Raw genomic sequence first — 14,177 nt, forward strand, 5'->3', positions numbered from 1 at the left:
GTAAATAAGTGTAGAGATATTAAATATGTCTGTTAAAAGATCTGATCATTCAAGTTCCATTAATTAACGTTTTGTAAGGACATTCAACTATTTTAGTAACATTTAATAACGCGAGGAACACATGTGTTTGAACGTTTTTCATGTGTAAACAAATCTAGTTTACAGAAGATTATTTGTAATTAATGCTCATTTAAAACTGTCTTTTACAGGCCAAGAGATACAAATCGATTCAAAGTGTCCGTAAATGTGGCAGCACAAGACAAGATCAAATTCACTTTGACGTACAACGAACTTCTCCAGCGGCGACGCGGAAGTTACGATCATACTATCTACATCCGGCCCAGACAGATAGTCAACGACTTCCGTGTGGAAGTATATATCCAGGACTCTCGTCAAATCACTCACCTTAGAGTCCCGCCATTGCGAGACGATGTTCTTATTAACTACAACAGTATTGGTATGTGTAGTTTAATTCCTGTTTCGATATTAGCCTATTTGGACCTTAGAGTCAAACATATATTCTCGTTTTGGCGAATCACTTACTCCATTGAGCGTAGACAGAATGATAAGCCTATTAGAGTTGTGCCCCTTCGATTGAAACTCTGTTGTTTCAAATTTTGAAAGAATTTTCACGAGCTATGTCCCTTTAGCCCAAACTCCCTCTTTCCCTCTCAATCTATATATGAACACTCAATAGTAAAAGAAAATAAATGAAAAACAGAACAAAATATTGTTTCATTTCTTTTCATAGAACAGAATCGACTTGCACGGGTCAGTCGCCCGTCTTCGACGTCCGCTCATATCATATATGAACCGTCCGCACAAGAACAGAGCCTCGTGTCTCAGCAGGGACTTTCCGGGTTGTTCGTGGTGGAGTATGACGTTGACAGACGGTTGGACGCGGGTGATGTCGTGGTAGGTACAACCACTGGCCAATGGCTTAATATACAAGGTATGCAAAGGAGGAAACTGGAGTACCCGGGGAAAACCCCTGCCCGATCACGTGGGTTTTCCCCGGGTACACCGGTTTCCTCCCACACGAGCAGCCAAGAAGAGTGATTAGTATAAGTTGGAAAAACTTACTTCGCAATTGTTGTAAAATTGATAAAGTTTATTATTAGTATTATTACAAGGTCTGTGTATGTAGACGCTTTCTTTAGTTCTCCATTTAAAAGGCGACAACACATGCGCATTTTCTTTATAAGAACATTGAACCACATTGTTCACTTGCTGTAATAATGTTTAGAGCTACACTAGAGAGTCGCAAAAATACGAAAACTTCTAGAGGATGGAATTAGGAGAAATATCGATATGCAACATATCGATTTTGCGGCAACATCATCTAAATGACTACAAAAAAGTGTTGACATAGATATAGGGACTATCTTCCCTGTCTTGGTGGTCACTGTTTTCGAACAAGGTGACAAAGACCTTGCCAAGTCTTCAGTATAATTTATAGATGCATGTACAATGATGATTCCTTGGTTATGCTACGTATTTACACACCAGAATGGGAAACCTTGGGCACTTCAGACTTTTAATAAACAGCTTACTTTACGTTTCAGTCAACGATGATTGGAAGCTTCGTATAAAATACATTGCATGATCTGGTTTCTGAAAAGACGGAAAAGTGTTTAGGTCCCAATCATTGTTTTATTGAAAAATGTTAGATGTGTTGTTTGAGGCTAGAAAAGTAGGTGTTTTTGTATATGGTATCGTTCTATCCTTAGTTCCTATCTTGTTGTCTTTCTGTTGGTTTTTAGTTTATATAAATTGTTTGTTGATATGATGTTTTCTGTTGCAAGAATTGCGTTATTAGTCTATGATGAAACTTTCTCGTGAATAGACTGATGTCAGCAACAACATATATACTCCTTTCATAGTAAAAGAAAAGTAAAGGAAAATGCTTATTTTTTACTACTAAAATTCTAATTTAATTACAGGTTGTCAACGGATATTTTGTTCACTTCTTCGCCCCTTATGGGCTAGAGCGCATGCGCAGAAGAATCCTTTTCGTTTTGGATACCAGTGGATCGATGGTGGGAACTAAGATGAAACAACTGCAGACCGCCATGATCGAAATCCTAGACGATCTCAGTGAAGAAGATAAGTTTAATATCATCAAGTTTCACGGGGGCAACCAAAAATGGCAGGATGGTATGTCTGCTGTTCCGGTTACCGAGGAGTCCATCGCGTCCGCCAAGGCGTACGTCAGAGGGATGATAGCTGATGGCTGTAAGTACAACACGGTACAAAAACTTTGACTGTTTGTGGTTGAAACACTGACGCAATCATCTTTACATCGTTTTATCATAAGCAGGCGGAGCTGAATTTCGTGACTTTGTCATCCATACCTAACAAAACAGATAAATCGATTTATCACAATATCTATCTTCTATCCAATGAATTAACTCGTGTAATATTTTGTTTTTGTTACTGTAGCTCAATTTTGATGTCATATTGTGGACAGTGTCGTTATATCTTGAGTTGAAAATAGCACTACCAATTAGCTGCCTCCGTTTGATTTTGTCCTCATTAAATTAACTCTACAACCTGCCCAAATGTAAATTTTCTGAGTAACGTGTCAAAAACAAAAAACAAATTTTTATCGTTCAGAAACTCGTCTTGAAATTTTCATTTTTGTTATTGTTTCATAAGATCTTATATGGAATTCAAATTCCTTTCAGATCCTTTGTAAGGTTTACAATTGTGCACTAAATATGTTTTGTTGTGTTTTAAATATGGTTTAGTTTTGTGAACAACTTTAATTCATATTGTATGTCTTTAAATTAGTTATTAAGGTTTTAACAGCAACAACAATAAACGAAATATTAACACTATAAAGACTGTTTTATCATAAAACATTTCGACCGTGCATACATTGTATGGCTTCGTCAAATTCCACGAACACCCAATGAATTACAAGAAATACTATCAAAACTCAGTTTAACTTTCCAATACAGAACCTATCGTAACTCCTTTAGAATTAAAACTGTACCACTTCAATGTAGCATGGATGTTAAATCATACAAAAAAAGTTCGAACTTCTAGGTCAAATAATTGATTCAGAATTGGAACTTTCATTGACCTTAATGTATTTACACAGGGACAAATATAGATGGCGCTGTGATGCAGGGTATCGAGGATGCCTTGAAGGACAACACGGACGACAGCATCCCAATCGTAATTTTTCTGACGGATGGCGATGCAACCGCCGGTGAAACGAATGTCAACAAAATTCTCACCAATATTAGGACACGTAACACAGAAGGTGTACCTGTCTTCTCATTGGCTTTTGGAGATAGAGCGGACTTTGACTTCCTCAAGCGTCTATCTTTACAGAACAATGGGTTCGCCCGTAAAATATATGAGGCATCTGACGCCGATTTACAGCTAACTGGTTTTTACGACGAAGTCTCCTCTGTTCTCGTATCTAACGTTACATTCCGTTATTTAGATGATACTGTGATAAAAAATACAATTTCAAATGTGATATTTCCTAACTATTTCGAGGGATCCGAGATAGTTGTAACAGGTCAGTTGATGGACACGGCGATGACCGACCTACCTGTTTCTATTATCGGAGAGAGTTCGAATGGTCTGTTAGAACTACGTTCTTCTGGAAATACTATTTTGAATGACGTAGACATGACGTCATTTGAAGACGACACTCGGCCGAACGTGAACTTCACTGACATTGCCGAGAAGATATGGGCTTATGTAACCATAAAACAATTGTTGGACGACCGACTGAGGGAGACCAATCAAACGATTCGAGACGAGATCAAGGAAAGGGCCACACAACTAGCGCTCAAGGTAACCAATCACAGAAACTGTTACGTTCATATGCGAAATTCAAAATAAAGCGGGAAATGAATTGATTCTTAGTAACGTTAGATTTAAATAAGTTGTATAAATAGGTCTATCATTGATAGCACTTTGGTGTATCTAGAAACAATGTCTCGTTCCTATTGAGTTACACACGGAGACCAATAAGTGTTTTTTTTTCACTTGGAACAGATTATGTTGTTAATTCAACTTCGATAACTTATGTTGGTAATGGAACTGGCTGAAAAGTAATGAGATAGTACAAAAACACATACATACAAATAATTTCTTTAAGTACGGACTTAATTACAGAGTAAAGGCAGATTAGTGAATAAATTACACCCAACATCTTTTTACTTTCAAGATTTTTACGTCTCTAGTTAATGCAATATTTTTTCAGTGATATTGCATATAATGATTTTTGAAAATTTCTGAAGATTTGTGGAAATTAAAATTCGACTGCTTTAAAATATCACTACTATTTTCAATCATAAGTTGGTATTGAGGTTTGATAAAAGCTATCTTCTGTATTAATTTTAGCACGGGTTTGACAACCTCCTCACGACTTCGTAAGTGAGGAAACTAGATAAATATTGTCTCCTGTTCTTATGTAAGTATGACATTGTCAACCTCCTGACAACTATATGAGTTGGGAGGTCGAATATTTTTTTCTTCTATTTGAATTGTAGTACAACTTTGTGACACCCCTGACATCCATGGTGGTAACGAAGCCGGAAGAGGAGACCATGGTAGATCCTGAAGGTAAGACAGAAGACAACAAGGACTCGCTGTTTCTCCTAAATCAAACTCATCTAATTTGTGATCAATCTGGAAAAAATGAAATTTTGGTAAAACAAAAAGGTTATTTGCGACCACGTGTGAAAATACTAAATTTAAATACATATGGCGGCTAGTTTCTCCACTTTTTTTCACATGTTGGCTACATGTACAATTCAAATAAGAGATATATACAGTTATAAGAAACCAGAAAATCTGAATTTTTCAAAAGGCATTTAGGGTCTAAGAGTACCATAAGGTTATGAATATTTTTTTTAACATTGTAAGGTTGGCTCTGTTGTGTATATTGTGATTTTAGACATACCTGGTCAATCTGCTATATTCCGTTTGTATTATCTTATGAATATTCATCATTTTTTAGAGGAAGAAGAGACCACTAAATCTACTTGGCAAGCTGGGCCCAATCCTGGTCAAGCACTCATCGGCAAATCTCCTTCCTTTGGTAAGATAGCAAATCTGGTAGACTATTGATGCCAAGGAAATTTATTATGCTCCCCGCAGGAGATCCTATAGTCGCTGCATTGTCCGTCCGTCCGTCCGTCATAATTTTGTCCTGGGCCTTACGCAAAAAGTATCAACATAAAACTTCATAGGTAGATAGATCTTAACAAGGAAAAGTGCAGTGCACCAGAATCATCATTCTCTTTTGCATAATTTAGGAGTTATTGCCCTTTTTTATGCTTAAATCTTGCACTAAAGCTATAAACGGTGAACTTCTTAGGCAGATAGATCTAAACGAGTAGGAGGGCAGTGCACAAGAATATTAACTCTCTTAGTGCCCTTTGTTAGTTTTCATAGTTAAACTTTGTCCCAGTTGGAGAGCTTAACCCATCTATGACGGCCCTTGTTTTGTTTGGTGTCAATGGACTTCGGCTGTCATAAGTCTTATGGGTTAATGCTTAATTGATTCGTATCAATGGTAAAGAAGGTTATTACCAATGTTTTGGTAAATATTTATAATAATTTTAATCACTGATGACAAGCTACTGTTACTCTAATAACTACGGTAGGACATGTCAGAATATAGAATGTATATTACTCTAGTAAGGTAATAACACCAACTCGTTACCAAATCGTTTTCAGCAAACTATATATAAATGATTCCAATCAGTATAATTGATATGACATATTATACATCCCGTCCTGTGTGTGAATGTTTATTCTAGATTAGATATTATTAACAAAGACTCTTCCAGACCGATGTTTTACTGTGATTGTTGCTGTCGACAAGATGTTGATAACCATGTCTCCCTTTATAGTTGAGACACCAGCGGAAAATCGTTGTTTTAATAAAATCTTGAAATTATCCTTATCATAAGCGACTAATTTTCTATCGTGCCAACTTTTTATTTGGTAAAATTTTGATGACAAGATGATCGACTTTCTTGAAATATGCCCAATAAGAAGGGGTTTTTCTTCTGATACAGAACGTGGGCGTAATATACTTGGAACACATTGACAAATTCTCCTTGTACTTCTTAAAGGTATCTGTGTAATATAGTTCATTTATTGCCTTTAGTATCATAGAATTTGAGTATATGTGTGATGTGAATGTTTGATAAAACTGTGTTTGATTTAATTGATGACAATGATGTAACGGAGATTTAATTAAGTTGTAACTTTGAAATGGTACAAAACTATTTTAGATAACCGCTCATGTTATTCTCATCACTTGTAGAAATTGTCAGATTTGATCGATTTTAGTGTGGACATATAATGTAATAGAACTATTTCATTTGATATACTGAGGAACAAAAGTAAGTATACATAAAGAGGGGAAAATGAGTAAATGTTTACAATTATTTTTAACAGTTATTTCATTGTATTACTGGATGTGATTAGTCAATACATTGAATTTTTAGAGATACTTACTACGTGTAAGCTATTGTATAGACTGGAAATGTGTTATTCCCAGTTACAATGCATACTTACTTATTTGCTTACCTTTTTGCACTTAAGTATATTAGCATTTATGTTGTTGTTTTTATTCTGCGAATTGCCTGGTATATCACATAAGTTATCAAAAATGATATCGTGAATAAGACTCTATTGTTCTCAGGTAGGTGAACATGATCTAGCATTAGAGGGTAAGAATAAATACTTGGTGTTACACGAATTTATAAAACTATGTTGTTCAAAGTGAGACTAAAATAATGCAGCATTAGAGAATGTGAATGGGCGTTGTATAAAAGAGTAAACTTATATAACAAAATACATTAGTTATCTCTTTCTATGTTGCATTAAGTCACAATTGTTGGGAAGTTTGGTAGTCATTCAAGTGCGATATTTGTGTTTAACACAGACTTCGTCGGGCGTACGTGAAGTTCTCTAATGCGATCTGTTATCCTGATTGTAACCGCTTATCAATCTCCACAACAGTCCGTGACTTATAATATATGATAGTTAACACTGATTTAGACAATGCTAATGAGGAAATCGCTGATGTAGAAATAACAATTTTATTGGTTCTATTGATAAAGCACTATGTTCATACATGAATGGACACTATTCATAAAATTTGAAATTAGAAGTGACGTTCTTGCATGGTTTGATTGCATTGTGACAAAAACACACATCAAACACATTAATTAAATTAATTAAATTTATTTTGACATGCTTCAGTGGACAGTGATCCCCATTTCATCGTGCACGTGAAGGGCCTTGACACGTCCGTGTGTTTTGATATCATGGGCCAACCGGGAGATAGAATCAACCTCGTCTCCGATGACGTGTCAGGTACAGAGGACAGCACATACTTTTTTTACACTAGAGGCAGCAAATACTGTGTTTTACACTAGAGGCAGCACATACTGGTTTTTACACTAGAGGCAGCACATACTGATTTTACACTAGAGGCAGCAAATGCTGGTTTTTACAGTAGACGGCAGCACCTACTGGTTGTTACACCAGAGGTAGCACATACTCGTTTTTTACAAGAGACACCACATACTGGTTTTTACACTAGAGGCAGCACATACTGGTTTTTACACTAGAGGCAGCACATACTGGTTTTTACACTAGAGGCAGCACATACTGGTTTTTACACTAGAGGCAGCACATACTGATTTTACACTAGAGGCAGCAAATGCTGGTTTTTACAGTAGACGGCAGCACCTACTGGTTGTTACACCAGAGGTAGCACATACTCGTTTTTTACAAGAGACACCACATACTGGTTTTTACACTAGAGGCAGCACATACTGGTTTTTACACTAGAGGCAGCACATACTGATTTTACACTAGAGGCAGCAAATGCTGGTTTTTACAGTAGACGGCAGCACCTACTGGTTGTTACACCAGAGGTAGCACATACTCGTTTTTTACAAGAGACACCACATACTAGAGGCAGTTTTTTACACTAGAGACATGCTGGTTTTTACACTAGAGGCAGTACATACTGGTTTTCACACTAGAGGCAGCACATACTGGTTTTTACACTAGAGGCAGCACATACTGGTTTTTACACTAGAGGCAGCACATACTGGTTTTTACACTAGAGTAACCACATGCTAGTTTTTACACTAGAGACAGCACATACTGGTTTTTACACTAGAGTAACCACATACTGGTTTTACACTAGAGTAACCACATACTGGTTTTACACTAGAGTAACCACATGCTGGTTTTACATAATGGTACAACACATACTGGTTTTTGCACTAGGGCAGCACATACTGGTTTTTACACTAGAGGCAGCACATACTGGTTTTTACACTAGAGGCAGCACATACTGATTTTACACTAGAGGCAACAAATGCTGGTTTTTACAGTAGACGGCAGCACCTACTGGTTGTTACACCAGAGGTAGCACATACTCGTTTTTTACAAGAGACACCACATACTGGTTTTTACACTAGAGGCAGCACATACTGGTTTTTACACTAGAGGCAGCACATGCTGGTTTTACATAATGGTACAGCACATACTGGTTTTTACACTAGGGCAGCACATACTGGTTTTTACACTAGAGGCAGCACATACTGATTTTACACTAGAGGCAGCACATACTGGTTTTTACACTAGAGTAACCACATACTGGTTTTTACACTAGGGCAGCACATACTGGTTTTTTACACTAGAGTAACCACATACTGGTTTTACATAATGGTACAACACATACTGGTTTTTGCACTAGGGCAGCACATACTGGTTTTTACACTAGAGGCAGCACATAGTTTTTACACTAGAGGCAGCACATACTGGTTTTTACACTAGGGCAGCACATACTGGTTTTACACTAGAGTACACCACATACTGGTTTTTACACTAGAGGCAGCACATACTGGTTTTTACACTAGAGAGCACATACTGGTTTTTACACTAGAGACATCACATACTGGTTTTTACACTAGGGCAGCACATGCTGGTTTTACACTAGAGTAACCACATGCTGGTTTTACATAATGGTACAACACATACTGGTTTTTTGCACTTGAGACACATACACATACTAGTTTTTACACTAGAGGAAGGCCATACTGGTTTTTACACTTGAGACAGCACATGCTGGTTTTACACTAGAGGCAGCACATACTGGTTTTTACACTAGAGGCAGCACATGCTGGTTTTACATAATGGTACAGCACATACTGGTTTTTACACTAGGGCAGCACATACTGGTTTTTACACTAGAGGCAGCACATACTGATTTTACACTAGAGGCAGCACATACTGGTTTTTACACTAGAGTAACCACATACTGGTTTTTACACTAGGGCAGCACATACTGGTTTTACACTAGAGTAACCACATGCTGGTTTTACATAATGGTACAACACATACTGGTTTTTGCACTAGGGCAGCACATACTGGTTTTTACACTAGAGACATCACATACTGGTTTTTACACTAGGGCAGCACATACTGGTTTTACACTAGAGTAACCACATACTGGTTTTTACACTAGGGCAGCACATACTGGTTTTTACACTAGAGTAACCACATACTGGTTTTTACACTAGAGACATCACATACTGGTTTTTACACTAGGGCAGCACATGCTGGTTTTACACTAGAGTAACCACATGCTGGTTTTACATAATGGTACAACACATACTGGTTTTTGCACTTGAGACACCACATACTAGTTTTTACACTAGAGGAAGGCCATACTGGTTTTTACACTTGAGACAGCACATGCTGGTTTTACACTAGAGGCAGTACATACTGGTTTTTACACTAGAGGAAGCACATGCTGGTTTTACATAATGGTACAACACACTGGTTTTTGCACTAGGGCAGCACATACTGGTTTTTACACTAGAGACATCACATACTGGTTTTTACACTAGGGCAGCACATACTGGTTTTACACTAGGGGTATCTCATGCTGGTTTTACATAATTGTACAACACATATTGGTTTTTCCACTTAGGCAGCACATGCTGGTTTTATACAAGAGGCAGTACATGCTTGTTTTACGATAGAAGCAGCACATGATGGTTTTACACTAGGGGTTTCACATGCTGGTTTTACATAAGGTAACAGCACATGCTGTTTTACATAAGGTGACAGCACATGCTGTTTTACATAAGGTAACAGCACATGCTGGTTTTACATAAGGTGACAGCACATGCTGGTTTTACATAAGGTGACAGCACATGCTGGTTTTGCATAAGGTGAAAGCACATGCTGTTTTACTCTAGGGAGCAGCACATGCTGGTTTTACACTATATACGATGGAGCAGCACATGCTGGTTTTATATTATATACGAGGGAGCAGTACATGCGTGTTTTACGCTAGGGGACAACACATGTTGGTTTTACACGAAGGGACAGCACATTGTCGTTAACTATATAGGGCAACATATACTGATTGTACATTCGATTCATAAGACCCTGACTTCACGCTAGGGACCATAGTATGGAGGTTTCAAGGGCAGCAATACTGGTACTACACCAGAGGGTAACATATGCTTATCCTACAATATTCTAATATTGGTTCTATGTCAGAGGGCAACACATGGTAGTTATGCACTAGGTCAAGGCAACAATACTTGTGCAAGTTGATTCAATTGCTAATTTTGCTAATTACCCCACATTATTGAATACGTATATATCTCTTACAGTGATAATTTACAACAAAAATGTCATTAGTGTATAACTGTTTCGTCTTCTTTTCCATTAGCCTCTGATAAAACTTTTTTTGTATTGAAATTAAAACTTTGTTTGATTAATTTGGTTTCTCACTTTACTAATCAATAGCCAGAATAAACAGCTTCTGATTTATCTTAGAGACTGGTACATTGATAGTGTTCATCTTTGACTGATAACAATTAATAACGATACCAACGAACACGTGATTTAATGGGCTTATAAACGAACACTTGTTACATTAATATGTTATTTCCGGTTCCGATATCATGGTCTTTAACCCACATTCTTGTCTGCTGCAGGTATAAGTGTTACAGCCGCAATTATTTCAAACAAGAAAAAACCTGGTTCACGGAGGAAGAGAAAAGACGGATTGGCCGACCAGTCCAAGGACATTACGAAGACATACCTTGGAGAAATACGAATCGAGGGGTTAAAAACAAAGCTGTCCTTCACCCCTACAAACTGGACCATGGATGGCCAGCAGCACACGTGGAGAAGTTCTGAGGCCCTAAAATCTCACAGAACGAAAGTTGTGACTGACGGAACCGGTCAACAGATTGCCATCATCTTCCCTAACAAAGTACTCCTGTTGGTTATACGTCATATGAGAACAAAGTCACAGCTAAGGATGGGCAAAGTGCCATTTCTAGGATTCTACATCGTGGAGGAGAAAGGATTCTCCTGGCATACGCATGGAATTCTTGGTATTATTTGTTAAAGTTTTTCATGTAATCGTCATTAACTTTATCAGATATAACATCACATCCATTCTTGTGCTATTAATTAACTTGTCTGTATGAAAGGAATTTCCTGAGGAACACATAATTGTCATACCGCTATAATGATATTGGCTAATGGTCCAGATGTTTTCTTTTTTACGGTGACAGTTTGGTGTAATCCTTTTAAAATCCTTAGATATTCAAAAATCATAAAAATCAACTACAGAGATATGAAGTGTTAAACATTAAGTATTGTTTACAATTCATGATTCACGTGCTATAAAATAAACAAATATAAATTTCTCCTCGATTCGTAGATTTCGTGAAGCTATTTTTGCAGCTTCATTATCTTTTACTTCTTTTAAAAATACTGTTCCAGCTTCAGCCTATATGTCCGGTAAAATGAGTTTGTTGAACAAAACTCAAAGAGTTCTACCATAAAATTATCCTATTTTGTTACATTTTTGACAAATAGTTTTTTTCAAGATAATGAATGTTCATACCTTTTTCATACATTGCATAGAAAACCACATTTTCTGAATATATGATGCTTTGATGACGTAGACATCTATATACCACCCTCGTGTTGTGGTGTATCATGGAATTAATTTAATTGTACAATGTACCTATTAGAACTGTATTGAAAAGCACCACAAGCGAATGACCATATATTAGTTTGACCCGTTTGCAGTCCAGTGATCATACATTTTGTTTGTTTATTTGAAAAAAAGCCATTTGTGTATTTTGTATTTAAGTAAACCGCTTTTGCTACTTAGTCGGACACTAAAGATTTCGCAATCGCGATCTTGTTTAATATTTTAAGGATTCTAACATCGCTTGGATTTAACTTAGATTTCCATGCCACGTATCTTCGATAAAGTAAACAACATTTGGCTTTTCGGAACACTTGGCTTATATTTTAGTAGCACTCGTTTAATAGAATTTGAGGTTTTGGTTTGAGTATTTGGAATGATACATTATTCTATGGTATTATCGTTTCAGGGCAACTACTCCACAGACGGATTTCACTTAAAAAGACCAAGAAGGTCGACGGTAAAACAAGAGGAAAGCTTCTCGTAAGAGGAAACACAAAAAAGACCAGGAAGCTGACGGCTACTCTTGGAACTCGTCTTAATCTGGCTACCAACAGGGAGACGCCTTGTTGGATGGTCCAGCGTAACGGCAAGAAACTTCTAGACGGCAGTTATAAAGATTATTTAGTGCGAGATAAAAACTCCACAGTCACCACAAAACGAAAGGGACGACGGAAACGAATTATGAAGACCACTAGTGGTTCACAGTGATTCTGGAAACAAAAAAAAATGGCGACAGTGTAATTGTTTGTGATAATACAATATATGTGGAATGTTTATACTGTTTACATTGGTGCTATCTACATACATACAATGTAAAGATTTGATAAATATAATGGCATTTGTGACAATATTTGTCATATCATAATTTTGTTTGGATGTAATATTGTGTAATACCAAAGAATGGTGACTCCTGACAAATGTTGTCTTTGGACAACAGACATATGTGTCACTTTAAATACTGGATGATCAATAGGGCTTAGTGAAGGTTTAGTCCTTCGGTGTCTTTGTTTTACACTCATCGACATTCTTAATGATATACACCATAGACGGTGTTACACATGTGACCATATATTGTTAGTTGATATGATTGGCAATGCTTTATTTAATTGACAAGTAATATGCTACGCTTATTGTTTATATGAAATCAAATTATCTTATACTGTTTAATGATATGTTTGTGCTTTTTGTAATTTCGAATGTCAATAAGGAACTGATTTTTTTGCAGAATTTGAATAATTAACAGGTTTAGACATGGTGAGCCACATACTAATGTATTGGCTATGTATATATTGATATTGATATATGCACGACAGGCCAAATAAGATTGTTGGCAATTAAGATGGTAATAGTATAATAATGATATCACCAAACCTGGATCATTAGCCGAAACGTTGCTTAAAGACAATCAAACAAAATCCTGCCACCAGAACGCCGACTAAGAACAGCAGGTAATTGTGTGTATGATACATTATATCTATATTTATGACATAAATAAGGTGTTGTCATTAAAATTTCTATTCACAGTCACGTTTCATATTCGTTTGATATATATATTTACAAGATACTGAAACAGGGATATGTAATTCGATAAATGTCCCTAACCAAGCTTATGCTACTCCTGCAAACATGTCGTTTTTCTCATCCTAGATACTGTTAGTTCTAACTAAGAAAAATATCCTAATAATGTTATATATACGCTTGTCAAAAACATTTCACATAAGACTTTTTTCATAAGATGCCAAGCCTGAAATATATATACATTTCAAATTTTAGATGAAACATTGTTCATGTGTTATTGATTAAATTTCCGTAGCTCCATATTATTCGTTAATGTTAGCGATTTAGTAGGTATTCCTGATCAAACGGTAGGTATATATGTCCATCTTTATAATAAGTATCGCAATATGCATATCGTAGGTTCTAGTATGCATCTTTCAAAAATATAAAATAGTATAAGTTTATATTAACCTGTTTCAGATCGCGTGATACAAACACCAAACTAACAGCTGCAATTTACGTTTTATCACCACGTAAAATCACCAGAGATGTATGCTTCAGTATAATATATCGTTTGAAAGCTTCTTCCGCAGAAATAAAATATACACAATCCACTCTATTGTTTTGTATGTTGGTTACGTTC

The 14,177-nt window shown here is 36.5% G+C and overlaps 1 protein-coding gene across 1 annotated transcript in view; it reads left to right on the forward strand.

Annotated features, from left to right (window-relative positions):
* The window catches only part of LOC132556487 (inter-alpha-trypsin inhibitor heavy chain H3-like), a 30,786-nt gene extending 16,637 nt beyond the window's left edge, over window positions 1-14,149 (forward strand). The window contains exons 4-12 of the mRNA XM_060220897.1: window positions 210-457; window positions 752-915; window positions 1,944-2,235; window positions 3,107-3,816; window positions 4,518-4,590; window positions 4,988-5,068; window positions 7,249-7,362; window positions 11,022-11,426; window positions 12,444-14,149. Coding sequence (XP_060076880.1) covers window positions 210-457; window positions 752-915; window positions 1,944-2,235; window positions 3,107-3,816; window positions 4,518-4,590; window positions 4,988-5,068; window positions 7,249-7,362; window positions 11,022-11,426; window positions 12,444-12,745 — 2,389 coding nt within the window. The 3' untranslated portion in view covers window positions 12,746-14,149. The remainder of the gene's footprint in view (window positions 1-209; window positions 458-751; window positions 916-1,943; window positions 2,236-3,106; window positions 3,817-4,517; window positions 4,591-4,987; window positions 5,069-7,248; window positions 7,363-11,021; window positions 11,427-12,443) is intronic.
* Window positions 14,150-14,177: the final 28 nt, after the last annotated feature.

Source organism: Ylistrum balloti, unplaced genomic scaffold (assembly GCF_031769215.1).
Source record: "Ylistrum balloti isolate Yb309-2 unplaced genomic scaffold, AGI_CSIRO_Ybal_v1 Utg370572, whole genome shotgun sequence".
In the NCBI taxonomy this organism is placed as follows: domain Eukaryota; kingdom Metazoa; phylum Mollusca; class Bivalvia; order Pectinida; family Pectinidae; genus Ylistrum; species Ylistrum balloti.